Source organism: Peromyscus leucopus, chromosome 23 (genome assembly GCF_004664715.2).
Source record: "Peromyscus leucopus breed LL Stock chromosome 23, UCI_PerLeu_2.1, whole genome shotgun sequence".
NCBI classification, from domain to species: Eukaryota; Metazoa; Chordata; class Mammalia; order Rodentia; family Cricetidae; genus Peromyscus; species Peromyscus leucopus.
In genome coordinates this window covers 10873972-10889024 of record NC_051082.1, presented here as the reverse complement: position 1 = coordinate 10889024, position 15053 = coordinate 10873972, and the positions used below count along the sequence as shown (strand labels likewise).

The 15053-nt window shown below is 49.2% G+C and overlaps 1 protein-coding gene across 2 annotated transcripts; it reads right to left on the bottom strand.

The window, feature by feature from the left end:
• Positions 1–1711: 1711 nt before the first annotated feature.
• Tbx3 (T-box transcription factor 3) lies at positions 1712–14232 on the bottom strand. 2 transcript variants are annotated; one of them, XM_028878795.2, is made up of 8 exons: positions 13729–14232; positions 11809–12076; positions 10834–10893; positions 10366–10512; positions 8469–8545; positions 7275–7432; positions 5223–5893; positions 1712–3818 (listed from the first exon to the last, which is right to left on the bottom strand). In XM_028878795.2, the coding sequence occupies exons 1-8, from the start codon at positions 14115–14117 to the stop codon at positions 3357–3359; spliced, it is 2232 nt and encodes a 743-aa protein (XP_028734628.1). In that variant the 5' UTR covers positions 14118–14232; the 3' UTR covers positions 1712–3356. The 2 variants fall into 2 exon arrangements, with proteins under 2 accessions (XP_028734628.1, XP_028734629.1); XM_028878796.2 differs by lacking the exon at positions 10834–10893.
• Between the last annotated feature and the right edge of the window lie 821 nt (positions 14233–15053).

The window sequence follows — 15053 nt, the reverse complement described above, 5'->3', positions numbered from 1 at the left end:
AGAGAGAGAGGGAGGGAAAAAAAAAAAAAAAAAAAAAGACCCAGGCGCCGGCCCCTTGTGGCCTCGGCAGCCGCCGCCACCACCACCATAAAGCCCGCGGCGAGATTGCGACCGGCGCCAGGTGAGTAATAGGCACAGAAATCCAGAGAGATTGCGAGCGGGTCACCCCCGGTCCATCAGCGCCACAAGAGTTATACATTAACAGCACAATATATAAATAAGATACAGAGGAGATTATAAAGAAGACGAAAAGAAAAGAACTTGAAAAGAAGGGAGGGAGGAAGCTCTTAGGAGGGGCCCGGGGACAGGTTCGGGCACTATCCCCAAATTTGGGGGATGGAGAAGGGAAAGAGAAAGAGGAAATCTGACTGAGAAAGCCAAACAAATTCTGTTTGGTTTGGTTCGGTTTCTGCTTTTCTCCTCATTTGAAACCCAGCTATTTTCTCCCCCATTTGGGAGCTCGCGCAGCGGGAGGCCGTGAGCCAACTGCACCTTCCCCAAGCGGACGGCCCAGAGTTTTGGTCCAGCGGAGGGCCGGCCTCTCGGGTCCCCGGGTCCCCTAAGCACTCTCCAGTCACTAGTCTTCTCCCTCCTCCCTAGACGGCTGGCGGGGGTGGGGAGGGGGGGAAGCAATGGGGGTCCCCACGTGCCTAGGCTCGAAAAGGGGTTTTTGCCCACCCCTCCACAAGGTCTAGAGCTAGGTCCTCTTCCAAACCCCGGAGGAGGGAGGGGAGGGGCCCCCCTCGTGACCGGCCGCCGTTCAAGAGGCCTGAAGGTGACAGAGACGTCAGTCCGGGCTGGCGGGCTCCCGGGTGGGGGTTGGGGGGGGGCCCGTCAGCCGCCAGGCAGGCTCCGGCAGGGTCTTTGAGTCAAGGCCCCCAGGGCATGTAAGTCCTAAGGGCTAACTGTAGAGAACATTCCCCTCGCCCGCCCCCAGAGGAGCCTGGAGGGTGGGGAGACCGAAAGACAGACAGTGAGTGGCTCCATCTTTTTTTTTTTTTTTTGGATTGAAAGATTCAAAGATAAATTGAACTTCAAAAAGGTAACTTGCTTAACTGCCTCGGCACCTTAAGGTTAAGAGTGTGTGGGGGAGTGATGTCAGCTTCCTGGGTGACTTCTGCCTTGGAGGTCCCATGTGGGCTTCTGAATTAAGTGTGCCCAACTGTGGGATGGGTATCCTCCCTGGCCTTGTCCCAAGCCTGATGTCCGTGGGCAAAGAGACACGGCTGAGCCTTTTCCCGTGCCAGATTCGCGGGTGTAAGAATTTTTATTTTGTAATTCATGTCAAAAAAAAAAAAAAAAAAAAAAAAAAGGAAAGACGAATTAAAACCGAAAACCCTCCCTTGCGCTCCCAGCTTATTGCTGGTCGGATTCCTGTGGGGGAAAGCCGACTTTGAACACAGAGTAAATCTTCCCCTATTAAAACTGAAGTATATGAAGTTCCTATTTACGAAATTTAATCAGGCCCTTCTCCTCTCCGGCTCCCTAAATTAAAGGGAAAATACTTTCAGATCGATGTGGCCCCCTTCGCAGGAGCAAGGGACTTTTGTTTTTTGCTTTGTAATTTGAGTGACATCTCATTTTGGTTTGCTGGGGGGTGGGGTGGTCTTAATTATTATTTAAAGACGAAAGGAAAGAGCAGGCTGGAAGATCATCCCCCTTCTAGTTTTCCAAGAGACACTCTTGAAGAAACCATTAACACGACTTCAAACTCATTTCAATAGAAATTTATTGAAATTTCACTGATGTTTTTAAGGAGGGGGAGGGATTACAGAAAACTCATCAAGAACTAAACACAAAATATGCCTTCATGGATTTTTTTTTTTTTTTAGTTTTTGCTTTTTTTGTTTTGCCTTTCATGGTTGTTTGAATGAGTACCTCTCTGTACACCAAATCCAGAACAGCATCAAGATGAATAATAGCAAGAAAACCTCACTTGGATTAGAAGATTCCAGAGCCCAGTGAGTTTGAAAAATTAGAACAGTTAAATGGCCGCCTCTGCTCCCACGAACCTCAACCTCTCCCAGGGTGCCAGAGTTTAGGGAATTTCAAGTGGAGCCTGGAAGGGCCAATACCTCCCCAATTTTGGTGAAAATAGGAAACAGTATTCCCAATCCCACCCACCTCCCCCTCCACCAGCTCTTGGACATTTAAAAAAAAATGCAGTCAGCTCTACTTGAAAGCGTGTAGATGGAGGTACAGAAGCCTATGCTTGTTAGTGTGAATTAAGCCATCTCCTGACCTGAATTAAACCAAAAGGCAAAACAAGAATAAAACCTGACAGACACACTCCTATTTACATCCAGCTTATGTACAAGTCAATAAATTAAAGTTTAACTTTCTGAGCGGTCATATTCCACCTATTTACAAGAGATATCAAATAATTACATAAATACTTTGTCCAATAGTCGTGTTTTCCTCTTTTATTATTTCTTTTAAAACCTTGTTATTGCATATACAGTTAAGAGAACTTAGAGTCCAACAGGCACACGAAGCCCCTCTACAGCGCTTAGGTAAAATAAACTCCGTTGACTTCACCCCCCCCCATCACTTCCCTCTACTCTCACCCCTCCCCCCACTTCCTCGGGGTTGCCGATGTGAGCGGGCTTGAGGATGACGGGTGGTGGGGGGGTTGTTGTTGTTTTTTTCTTCCGTAAAAGCCAAAAAACATCCAAAATAAAACCCAGAAAACTGTAACATGCACAAAAAAAAAAAAAAAAAAAAGACCGGTATCCTCCTTTCAAACTTCAAGATATTAAAAAGACACGGGATTCCTTTAATATAGACCAGGCCAGGGCAAGGCCTTCTCCCTTCCCCAGCAAAGGTACTCAGCAAATGATTGAGTTTTCAGTCTTCATAGACAGTTCCACGGGGACTTCGCTTGTCCCAGTGCGGGGTTGGTTTGTTAGTTTGTTTAGGGAAAATAATTATTTTTGTTTCCACTTGATACACACACAAGAAAGGGGCGGGGGGAGAAAGAGATTCGGGTGTAGTCTCTCAAACACCCACTCTTGTGGCCGGCGGCCTGGCTACCTTGTTCTTCAGCCACAGCTTCCACACCAGCCTCCACAGAAGTCGCTCTAGAAACAAAAGCCAGTTTGCCCCCCCACCCCACCCCCGCGTCTCAATGCAGCCTGTTTCCACGGCCCAAGGAGACAAGAGCGCATTCTGTGGGCTCCAGCGCATTCTCTGGAGAGAGCGTGGTGCTCCTTCCCAGACAAAATTGAAAGGGTGGGGATCACCCCCACGTGGAAAGCCTGTGGTTTATTTTACATCCAACAAAGTGCACTGGCAGATTTGACCGAACTGGAATGGAGAGACCTTTGGGGGAGCGGTTTGTTTTGTTGTTTTTGTTTTTAAGGGGACCCGCTGCAGGACCTGTCCGGCTTGGCTTCCAAGCCACTGACCAGCCGCTGGATGCTCTGCAGTTCACTGGTAGCCGCCTCCTTCTCTGAGCAGAGTTTGGGTGACAAGGACACGGAGCTGGAGGAGAGCGTGGAGGAGCGGCTGTTCAGTTCCGAGCCCGAGTCCACGGCCACGGAGGCCGGGCTAGCCGCCAGGGCGGCTGCCTTGCCGTCTAGGGGCCCCGCGGCGGAAGCCATGGATGGCAACGCAGTGGCCAGCAGGCTGCTGCTGTCAGGCACTGGAACGGGGATGGAATATGGACTGTAGCGCAGCCGGGGACGCATGCTGTTCAAGTTGAGGAACGGGTGGCGGTGCACGGAGCTGGAGGCGGCCGCTGAGGAGGCCGCAGCTGCTGCAGCCATGTACGTGTAGGGGTAAGGGAACAGGCTTCCAAAAGGCGACATAGCCAAGCCCTGGGGAAGGAAGAGAAGAAACATGGGCGTCAGAGGATGGGGGATCCCTCTCATCCACTGCCTGCTATCTGGGGCAAACCACCTCTCTTGGAGGAGTTGGGGGTAGGGGAACAAACAGTACTTTCCACTCAGCTCTGTCACCCTAGGCCACAGATCTCTTGCATGCTAAACCAAGGGGTTAACATACTGGGAACTTCGAAGCTATTAAATCTTCTGCAATATGTCATCCATGGTGCCTGACCCTCGGGGCTATTAGCAAGTTCCCATGAGGGTGACTAGCTGCACCTGTTGAGTGGACTCAGGGAGGGCCTCCACAAAAGGGGCTAGAGTTAAACTCTGGTGCACACATTATCGTGAAATCTTCAGTCTTGTCCTTTTAGATCTTTCCCAAGTAGGAAAAAATAAGGATGATGTTAAAGGAAATGGGAGGGGGGTTGAAAATGTGTTAATAATTAATATAAAGCCAACAAGCTCGTCCCAGGTGGGAGACTGAGGCAGAAACCCAAACAGAAGCAGAATTTGTACACAAGAGCACAGGGCATGTGCCCTTCCCTTGGAGATGCCTCTACACTTACTTGTCTGTTCAGGCTCACCCCCTTTCACCTGTCTGTCTGGGGGAGACTGGAGGTAAGTTAGAAGTTTAGCCCTTTTTCTAGACTTCCTCCTCCCCCACGGGGGAGGACTGTGTGCCTTTTGGCTCAAGCAAGGGAGACGAATGTGCTCAGACAAAACAAAAGGTCGGAGTAGGCCGAAAAAAAAAACCCAGAGAGGCTTCCCACCGGGTTCAGAGCCTTCTTCTCCCCAGCCTCTCAGTGCCCAGGCACAGCTGTCTGAACCACACACACACAGGCCTGCCACAGCCAGGACCTCTCTCTTTTGACATTTCCCACGTGTGCACAACCCGTTAACCCTTTGGAGATAGGCGGCCTGTTTGGAGTGGGGGTGGGGGAGAAAAGCTTTGAACTAGGTGGAAGGCTGGCTGACTCCAGACCAAATTCTCACCCAGGGAGCCAGCCACTTCCCCTCCCCACACCTCAGTCCCTTCCTGGGGGGCTACGAGCCTCCAGAGGAACAAGTTGGCTAGCTAGAAGATGAAATCCAAGAGGCCCCGGTGAGTCAGACAAGGCTCAGCTCCACCAGGGGACCGTCTAGCTGTGTGACCTGAGCCAAGGGATTCAACGTCTCTGGGCCAGAGATGATACATCAACTGATTCAAACTTGTCACAATGTTAAGTAGTGTGTGGAGCTTGGCCACGCACAGCCTAACCTACCGGAAGCAGTTTAAAGGGGACTTGGTCAGTCAATAAAATAGTACAATGGTTACTAGCACGGTTACTAAGCAAGGGACTGGGATTCAGAGAGGCTGGAGTGAGCCGGGAATGGAAAGGCGGGCAGGAGTATTACCTGGGAGGCCAGGACATGTTGTTGAAGGTGGAAGGGCAGGGTGGCAGCCGATGCCCCGGACAGTCCCTGCGCTGCGGCAGCAGAGGCCATGGCTGTGGAATCTAGGCCGGAGACGCCGGTGGATGCCCCGGATACTGTGGCCAGCAGGGGCCCCATGCCCGCAGCCATGCTGGAGAAGGCGCCGCCCATGGCGAACTGGCCCGGGTGCAAGAAGAGAGGATGCCCGTTGAAGAACTGCTGGCCAGCCAGGCCTGGGGCGAAGCCCAAGCCGGGAAGGGGCCCCTGCGCCAGGTGCGCGGCGGCGTCCGTCTGCACCGACAGTGGCGTGAAGGCGTCCTTGGCGGGCAGCGGACGCACCTCATCCACCTTGACAGCGCCCGGACCCTCGCGTCCGGGGCTCCTGCGCTCGTCGGCTCCCGGGACGCGAGTGCTGGATGAGATGGTGGCCGGGCTGTGGCGCGAATCAGGCGATGCCTTGTCCAGGCGCGCAGTGTCTCGGGCTCGACCGGGTTCCGCGGGGAACAGCTGCGCCCTGGTGGCCGGGCTGCCCTTGTCTCGGCCTGGCTCCTCGGCGGTGGTGGTGGAAATCTTAGCGGCGTCGCAGGCCTCGGGGCCCTGCTCCTCCTTGCTTTCGGCCTCGGCGTCACTTTCAGCTTCGCTGGGACACAAATCTTGGGGAGGAGAGGAAAACGCCAGGGGTAAACCGGCGATCAGTCTTGTTTCCGCTTAAACCCCACCTCCCAGCCCGGCGCGGTGGCGCAATGCCTGGCATGCCACTACTGAGGCATCAGAGACAGGAGGACAGCCTGAAGCACAGAGGGAGACTATCTCAAAAACGAGATTCCCAATTGGGAGTTTATTGGCTATGTAACCCCGGTGCAAGCCCCTCTGCACAGTTAAATCCAAGAAAAATCTCAAGGGTTAAGACTCGGCTCAACCTCCTCCAGCCAGGCCCCCAACGCGCAGCTTTTCTTATTGTAATGATTCTCCTTTAAAACAAAACAAAACCAGAAAGAAAGCTCCTACGGAGTCAAAACTTTCTCTCACAGTTCTCCCATTGGATTGCAAATTCGCTTTTTAAAGATGAAAGCTCAGAACTCTGCTGGAATATATTCCTGTCACCTTCAGAGTCTTTGGCTCCCAGGGGGGTGGAGGTCAGGCGCTTCCACAAATTGGTGACTATTTTGGATTTGTTTGGAAAGAATCCTGACATCTGAATGGGCACAAGAAAAACCTAGCACCCTCCCTCCCCAGGAGCCTTCCATGTTCGCCCCAGTTCCTACAAAGATGGGTGGTGGACCATCAGATCCCTTTTATTTATTTATTTGGGTCTCTCTTCCACCACACCCTCCTCTGTGGGTGTCCTACCGAACCAAAAAAGAAAGAAAGATGAACCCCACTTTATGTTAAAAGCTTAAATGGATTGAAGACAGAAAGAACTTTCCATTTTATTTCACTTAAAAACAGGTTTCTTCCCGTTGAGAGCTGTCTTTCTAAATAAATGCTACTTGCTCTTTAAACAGAAAACTGGCTCAAGATTCAAACCATTTTTTCTACTTATACCCCTACCTCCCAAAGCTGATCCCCAAGGGCTCCTCCCCCAGTCAGCTGTGGCTTTTCCTCGACCACCTCCCCTGTACCAGGTGGCTGAGAATCCCCGGCCTTCTCCCAGCCCAACGCATTTTCACCCAGAATTCAGTTGGAGGTTGACCAGCAGCTGGTTATTGTTGATTGGAAAGAGGAGACCAGAGGGAGTTGAGAATAAGGGACAGACAGAGAAATAGAAGAGTGTTTCAGGTGCTTTGTGCAACTGCCCTTGCCAAGAACACACACACACACACACACACACACACACACACACACACACACACGCCGCATGGGATTATGGGGCAGGTGTTCCAAATTCTCCTATGTTACCCCCACTTTCACATAACTCTTGCTTGCAGCTTCTAGAAGGGTCTGCATCTTCTAAAGTGAATCTGCTGGCTCAGGATCTTTCCTTACTTGGAAGGCCTCAGGGCCAAGAAGACAGAGGATGCCGGGCATACTTACCTTTGAGGTTGGATGTCCCCACCGTGGACACGGCTGGAGAGGAGGCCTGGGCGAAGCAGTTGAAGGCTGCCTGCTCACTGGAGGACTCGTCTGAGGTCCCAGTCTCCTTCTTGTGTCTCTCATCAAATACCCTCATGGACTGCAGGGTGAGCTGCTTTCTGAGATAGAGGCCCACACCCATCATTAGAGAATGCCACATACACTTCCCTTCTTTGTTTTCTTCCCCCCACTTTCCGGAGTGGCATGCACCTCACCCCACTGGCCAACATGAAGTCTGTGAAATGTGCTGGCCCCAGGGTGACCACACAACACAGACCCCAGCATTGTTCTTGACTAGTTTAACTGGGAGGAGGCCTATGCATTAGGAGAGAACTTGGCTTGGGAAATCTTATTTAAAACTTTGGGACAGAGGCTAGAGTTGGCCAGAGACAGTTACACTACTGGTCGGTCTTATTGGGGAGGGGCATGCTGTGTACACCCAGCTCGACAAACCCCTGCATGGGCACTAAGATGGGCAGGAAGCGTTCATTACATGGTACACCCAACCGTAACCAGTTCCCCAACACATGAATTGGCGTTTAAATGTATTTCAATGCTAGAAATTATTTTTAATGCACAGCCCCATGGAGATAAACTTAAAAAATTGGTAGGTGATTTTTCTGGATGGTAGAAAATCTTTGAAAAGGGGTGTAGAGGTGCACAGCTTTTTCTCTGGTCTATTTATAGCAAAAAAAAAAAAAAAAAAAAAAAAATGGATGCGGATACCCAGGAATGAAGGAGGAGGGGGGAAGGTGCCCTGGATTTCTCAAGGGGCCTCAGCTCCAGTCTGGTGCTATCTGAGAGACGAGGTTGCAAGACTCAAGAAGAATTTGTGAATGGCTTGGTCCCTTCTTGGGTCTTGCTCAGGACAAATACCAATTAACTAACAATTAATGGGCATCCTTGTCACCTGTTACCCCTGAGACCATTTTCTGGTCAGAACCCCAGCTGTGGCCGCCTTAGTTCCCTAAAGAACAAGCAACACAGAATATTCTCTACCTGGGCCACCACAGAGCAAGCGAGAAGACGTTGACTCCCCCCCACACCCACACACTCAATCCAAGTCTCTTGCACCTTGTCTCTAATACTTCCAAGTTCAAGCCCAAGAAAATAACTTCCCCCAATTATCTCCCGAAATTAAAAGTCTCAGCTCACCTTTTTTCTCTCCTGCCGTTCCCAGTGTCCCGAAAACCCTTTGCAAAAGGATTGTTGTCTATTTTTAACTGAGTTATCTAGAGAAAACACACAAGCAAGACAGACTTTAGCTTCACTTTCTAGAATGTTCTAAATGTGCCCCCCCCCACTCCTCAGTCTCTGTGTCTCTGTCTCTCTCTCCCCTAGAGATGCAGGCAGTCACAGGGATGGACCAATTAAAAGCCAGAGGGGAGATGGTGGCAGAGAGCTAGGAAGGGGCTGAAACATCCAAACAGATTGTAGCAACATTTAACATTTCTGGGAGCCAAGCAAGGATTCCACACTGAAATTATCCAAAGAAATTCCCTCTTTCGGACACTTTAGATTTAGGCACAGCCTAAAGATCTGAGTTAGTAGGCTTCTGTTTTGATTTTTTTTCTTTATACAGCACAGTTAATTATAAAGTATGTTAAAATGCAATTTCCTGCTGCTTTCCAACCCTCATCACATATAGGTATGTGTACACACACACACACACACACACACACACACCCTATACACGAAAACCTTTTCTGTGAATCTAATTAAAGTTAATTATGGGATTTCGCTACCTTGTACTACAGTGACACCCCCCCCCACACACACACACACACCCCAGGCAAGAGTGGAGTTGGAAGAATTATAATACTGAGGACTTGAAGATTTAAAAGAAAGAAACATCACTGGTAATATTTGTTTTCATTTATGTTACTTTGTTGTTTTTTCCCCCACCACCATTAGGTAGAGCAGGACCTCAGCCTCTGATTTGTTTAAAGTCATTAAAGTAACAATCTAATTGATGTAACTTTCACAGGATTCTGGGTCTAAGAGCCAGGCTTGAAGATTGTTATCTTTAAAAAAATCTCTCTGGTAGAGAAACTATGTATCCAGTTACTAGGAGGTAGAAACCTGTGCTTTGGTTTAGGGTCCTGTTCTTTAAAGGATGTCAGACACCAGGTTTTACATGAGACATGGAGAAGAGCGGGTGGTGACTTAGCATTCACGCTAGGAAATGTGACAGGGACCAGGGACTGACCATGAGTTCAAAGTACAAGGTGTTGCCAGGTGAGGTGGACTCTCCCTGAGGTCCAGGGCTCAAGGGAAGAGCCCACAGGGGTCCTCACCCCCTTCCCCACCCACCCACAGTCGCCAAGCTCCATGCTGGGGAACCACCATCAATGGACACTCTTCGCTGGGCCCCTGTGTTCAGTTCCCCTGACCTTCAGGTCAGGAGAACTGCAGGTCCCAGGTGTGGCCTCATTCAGGAGCCCTTTTTAATCCCCAGCTTCAGGCCCAAGGGAGCAAAACCTTAAGATGAACTAGTGACTATGAGATAGTGACTATTCCTAACTTTAAGAGTGAAGCCTCAGACAGCTCAATTAACATAACCCTGCAATAGAGTGCATCTTTACACACCACCACCACCACCACCACCAGCAAGAGCAAAAGTAATTAAAACCAATCATGTATTCAGGATCTCTGGCTATGAGAGGAGCTCCCATCTCTACTCAGAGTCTCTAGTCAAGGTCCTAGACACTGTCCATCTTAAATTGCTACCTGGTTCCTTTCAGTACTGAATTTTTTTTTTTTTTTTTGATCCTTCCCCCTGAAGAGGATGAACTAGAAAACATTAGGAGACAAGCCCCTGGGGCCCCAGCAGGGAATGGAAAAGCAGTTTAATACAAGTTTAAGAGCCCCAGCTGAGAGGGGAGTTTTGCCACCCCCCACCCCCCCACCCCCGCCCCAGGAATCAGCCTTCTCTCCCCAAGAAGGTCAAAACACACAATGAAATTCCAGACTTTCTGTCCAATGCCCTAATAACTTTCTCATTGATAGCAAGCAAGCTTAAAGGGGTAGAGGAAAATGCCCTGTGGGTTACCTTGTCATTTTGGTAGGCAGTCACGGCAATGAATTCCGTTTCCGGGAACAGGTATGTGCGAAATGTACTATAAGGCAGCTTCAAAATATCATTGGCTCTGACGATGTGGAACCGGGGCTGGTACTTATGCATAGAGTTGAGTATGGTCTGTAGAGTGGGGGAGGGGGGATGACGACGATGACACACACATTAAAAGAAAGAAAGAAAGAAAGAAAGAAAGAAAGAAAGAAAGAAAGAAAGAAAGAAAGAAGGAAAATGATTTAACAGGACAAATGAGATCTCAGGTCCCCTGCCAAGCCGACATCGTGTCCCCACTGTTGGGTCCAAAACCCCACCTCCTTGGGTACATTTCACACCACAGGATCTATCTTCTGGAGACTTTCAAATTGTTCCTCAGCTTCTAAAGCGTGCCCCCCCACCCCACCCTCACCATCTACATATTCATTCGTACCTTGAACCCTAGCCTACCTGGGTCCCAAAACTATAATTCCCCTGCCACGTTGCGTGATCGCTTGGGAAGGCCAAAGTCTTAAAAGATAGAGAAAAACATGCATTTTAATTTACAAAATGATTCAGTACTTTTAAGCGCCCACTAATTGACAAGCCCAATCCACTTAAGGCCTTGAGAGGCTGCGCTCTAGAGAGGAATATTTATGCCCTAATCAAATCAAGGGCTTCAAATGCAATCCCTGTCCGCTTTAGATATTTCCGAACCATTCGCGTCTTCCTGGGCCTAATCTTTCTGCTTATCCCTCGCTTATCACTTTGTTTATTCTATTGAAATGCTGGGGAGGGGCAGAGGACAGGCAAAGGTCCCCTGGCCTGACTTTCACAGGCGACCCAAGTCTATCCTTAAAGTCTGTAAGCACATTCACTCACAGAATCCACATGCATTCCCCAGGACACACACCGTTTCTCTCTTAACACCACAGATTGAAGCTTGTTCCTATTACACCTGACTTTCACCCAAGCCCAGATCACTTTCAGCAAAAGAAAATACACTTTAAAAAATGTAGCCACAGCCTTGGACCAACACAGTAAAGGCTTCGAACTTTCAACTTGCCCAAGATATGGCATGGCTGATTTCAAAGAAATAAAATAATATTTCTAAGCAAAATGAACCCTGTCCAAGTACAAAACTTTAAAAATTGATTCATAACTTTTTATTCCTAGTATTACTCTACACGTCCAGGTCCAGCACCCACCCAGGACACCTATTGCTAATCGGGTAAATTCTTCTAGAATGTCAGGCCTTCCATTATCCAGGAAGCAAGACACCCCCCACCCCCCCAATCCCGAAATCCACTCTGCAACTAGGTTGCAAATTGAACAAAGTTGGCTATGTGTGGCAACCAGCAGCTAGAGAGGGGTCCAGGCCCAAATTCAGTTTACCAGGAAGCCATACTTCCCGGGAGAGTCTTACTGATAGTCAATGAAACTTACAAATCCATGTTTATCCGATATGTTGTTGGTGAGTTTCAGTTTGTGGAAAGTGACGACTTTGGACATCCACTGCTCCCCCGTGGCGGGGCTGTCCGGGTGTATGTACATTCTCTTTGGCATTTCGGGGTCCGCCTTACCGGCCACCATCCACCGAGAATTGTGAAATTTGTATCGACAGTCGTCAGCAGCTATAATGTCCATCAGTAAAATATACTTGGCTTTTTTATCCAGCCCAGAGCACCTCACTTTAAATGGAGGGAACATTCTCCTACAAAGAGCAAAGCACACACAAAAAAAGGGAAATAAATAAATAAGATGGGGTAAATGGCTCAGGACCTCGGACTTGGCTTCCAAGCTGTTTGGCACCATCTAAAAGCATAAGGCTTTCTGCCTGGACCAGGCAACTCTGAGTCAAATTGTTTACTTCCACACTGACATTAAAAATGCTCAATTTCCCATTGTTTTTCTATCCCAAGCCTCAAGTCAAATTAATTACAGCAACCTCTTGTCTCTTAAAAGGACCTACTATTTCTTAACAAAAAAAACAAAAACACGTTTGCCTGTGTGGCTGTTTAGATTGCCCTCTGTAAAGAGGAATGAATTCTTACCTAAGTTTTTTTCTTTCTTTCTTTCTCAGTGTATCTAGTTTGAATCAGCTAGAGGTAAGTAGGGCTCTAAGAAACAGTGGTTCATAAAGGCTAGGCTTTCTACTCTCCCATTGATGAGAAAACATTAAAGCTTATCGAGGAAATAAATACCCAGTTACGGCGTGAACGGGTAAGCCCGAGGCTGGCAGAGTATTACAGTGAGTTCTCAGAACGGAGGTTGGAGGCAGGCAAGCACCCGGGCCTGGTAACCCATCCGTGATTTAAGCTATAAACCGCATTCCTCTACTCTGTAGGCCACTGCAAGATCCTGCTGTTTAATCTCACAGAAGTGCTGGCTTTCTGTACTTTTGACTTAAAAGGAAGTACTCAGTTATGAAAACCAACTAAATGTCTTGTGGGTTGGAGAAAGATCTGAGGCCAAACTTCGGCCTCAAGTAGTTTGGAGGGAGACGGATAAGTGTGTGTGTGGGGGGGGTATTTTCATGCCCTCTCAACTGGTATCCTGATAAACCTCAATACTACAGACATTTTTTTCTTTTCTTCAAACAGTGGTTTTAAATGCTGGTCCTGGGGTCCTCTCTTAGAAGCTTGTTTCGGTCAGGCAAGGACGCCAAACGTTATGTAAAGTATTAATATTCAAACACAAAAACAGGGTACACAACCTCCTGGGCTCCTTGGGTCTACACACATAACCTTAATTATCAAGAGTGCCTGCTCTGCTCCGTTGTCCCAGGACTTGCAGACCTGCTAGACGGCAATGGGAAAGGAAACCCAAACGTCCTTCGCCCTTCCATTGATTTCTCTCTGTCCCAGACCAGGCAGGTTTAGGCCCCCTTCAGCGCCAGTAACTAAGCTGAAGGGGAGAAGAGGCCGGAGAGACTACCGTACAAGAGGGGGCTGTAAGTGTCTGTCCTGGGAAACACAACCAAACAGACAAAAAAAACGAAACAGAAATAAAGATATTTTAGAATGGCTTTACAAACGGGATTTCTGCAACAGGGTGCTTTTCTCGATTGCTACAGAAGTCAGCGTGCGTCTCCTTCAAAGGAAAACACCCTCTATCCTGTAGGGAACTCCAGATACAGGTCCCCAAGAACTCTGCAGTGGGCCCAGGTAGGCTGAAATATCCTGACCCTCAGGCAGGGCCCAGGAGTCTCTACAGTTTTTTTTTGTGGGGGTGGAGGGGTCGGGAGGAGAGGAAGTTTTCGTCCTAAACGTAACAATCAGGCAGAATCTACGGTTTTTAGAGACAGACAAAAGACATGAAAAACTTTAGATCGTTTGGGGAGGAGGATCCCCACTGATCTCTTACCTCCCCGACTTCGTAATGACCATCTCTGTACCCCGCTTGTGAAACTGGTCCCAAAGTTCCTTGGCCTCCAGGTGCACTTTGGGGTCGTCTTCCACGTCCTCTTCGGGTTCCATGGTCTTCAGAGGCCTCAGATGTGCCTGAGGTCCCAGGGATGAGAAAGGAATGCCGGTCTCCGCGGCCCCCACCAACTGATCCATGATGGGCTTGGCCAGGGCTCCCGGCAGGGAAAGCGCTGCAGCGCCGTTGGGAGGCAGCGTTAGCGCGGGGAAGAAAGGCGGCTGGTGGCCCAGCACCGCGCTCATGGCGAAGTCCGGCGCCCGGTGAGGTAGGAACGGATGATAGGCCATGCTTGTCCCAGGGATAACCGGATCTCTCATGGAGAGGCTCATCCACTCCAGACAGGGAACCAGTCCGCAGCTGCTGGCTTGGCTCCGCTTTTGTGTTTGCTTTTCAAAAACAATAATAAAAAAAAAATTCAACAGCAACACATAGTTTTGTTTTGTTTAAAATTAAAAAAAAAAAAGGGAACAAATCAGAACTAAAGCCTTTGAAAGGGAAGGGGGAAGTGTCTTTGGGGGAAGAGAACGCGGCTTTTAAAGAGGGCACGGAGGCGACAGCTCGGGAAACATTGCCGCTGCAGGGGCTGTCCTGGCGCGTGGAGTGTGTTTGAAAAGCCGCTCCTGGAAGTCGGTTTCAGTAGGGCCAGCAGCGAGCAGAGGCTCGACTGGCGCCCGAGCCCTGTGGCTTAGCTGGAAATAGACACACAGCCTTTTCCCGGGGTGGCTCCCCGGCTCCCACGCTCTTTGTTGCCAAAGCGCAAGGTTCTCCGAGACTTTCTTTCTTTCTTTCTTTTTTAAACCTTTTTTTCGTCTCCTTCCCCCGCCCCCTAGCTCTTCTCTGGCTTTCTCGCAGGAGGCGTCTTAGTTGAGCTACATAGACTCTTGCTTTCACAGGCAGCGAGATCAAGGGGGAGGAAAAGTCTCTCCTTTAAAAAAAAAAAAAAACTGATTTAAGCCCCTTTCCAGCGACGTTATCAAAACTCGTAACTACGAAGCTGGCTTCGGTTCGCGCTCCTCCTCTTCTCTCTGGCTCCGAGCTGCGCACAGTGTCTGGGTGGTGATCCGAGGAGTTCCTGCGATCTTCTGCCTCCGGGACTCGGCTGTCTTCCTTATGCTAAAAAAACGTGAGCGAAATCGCTTTCCTAAAAATAATAAATTAAAAAAAATCAGCGTCCGGGAGCGCAGGGCGAGCGAGGATCGAGAAAACGGGTGCAAAAAAAAAAAAAAATAGGAAAGGAGGAAGAGACGGGAGTGATTGGGAGCTGG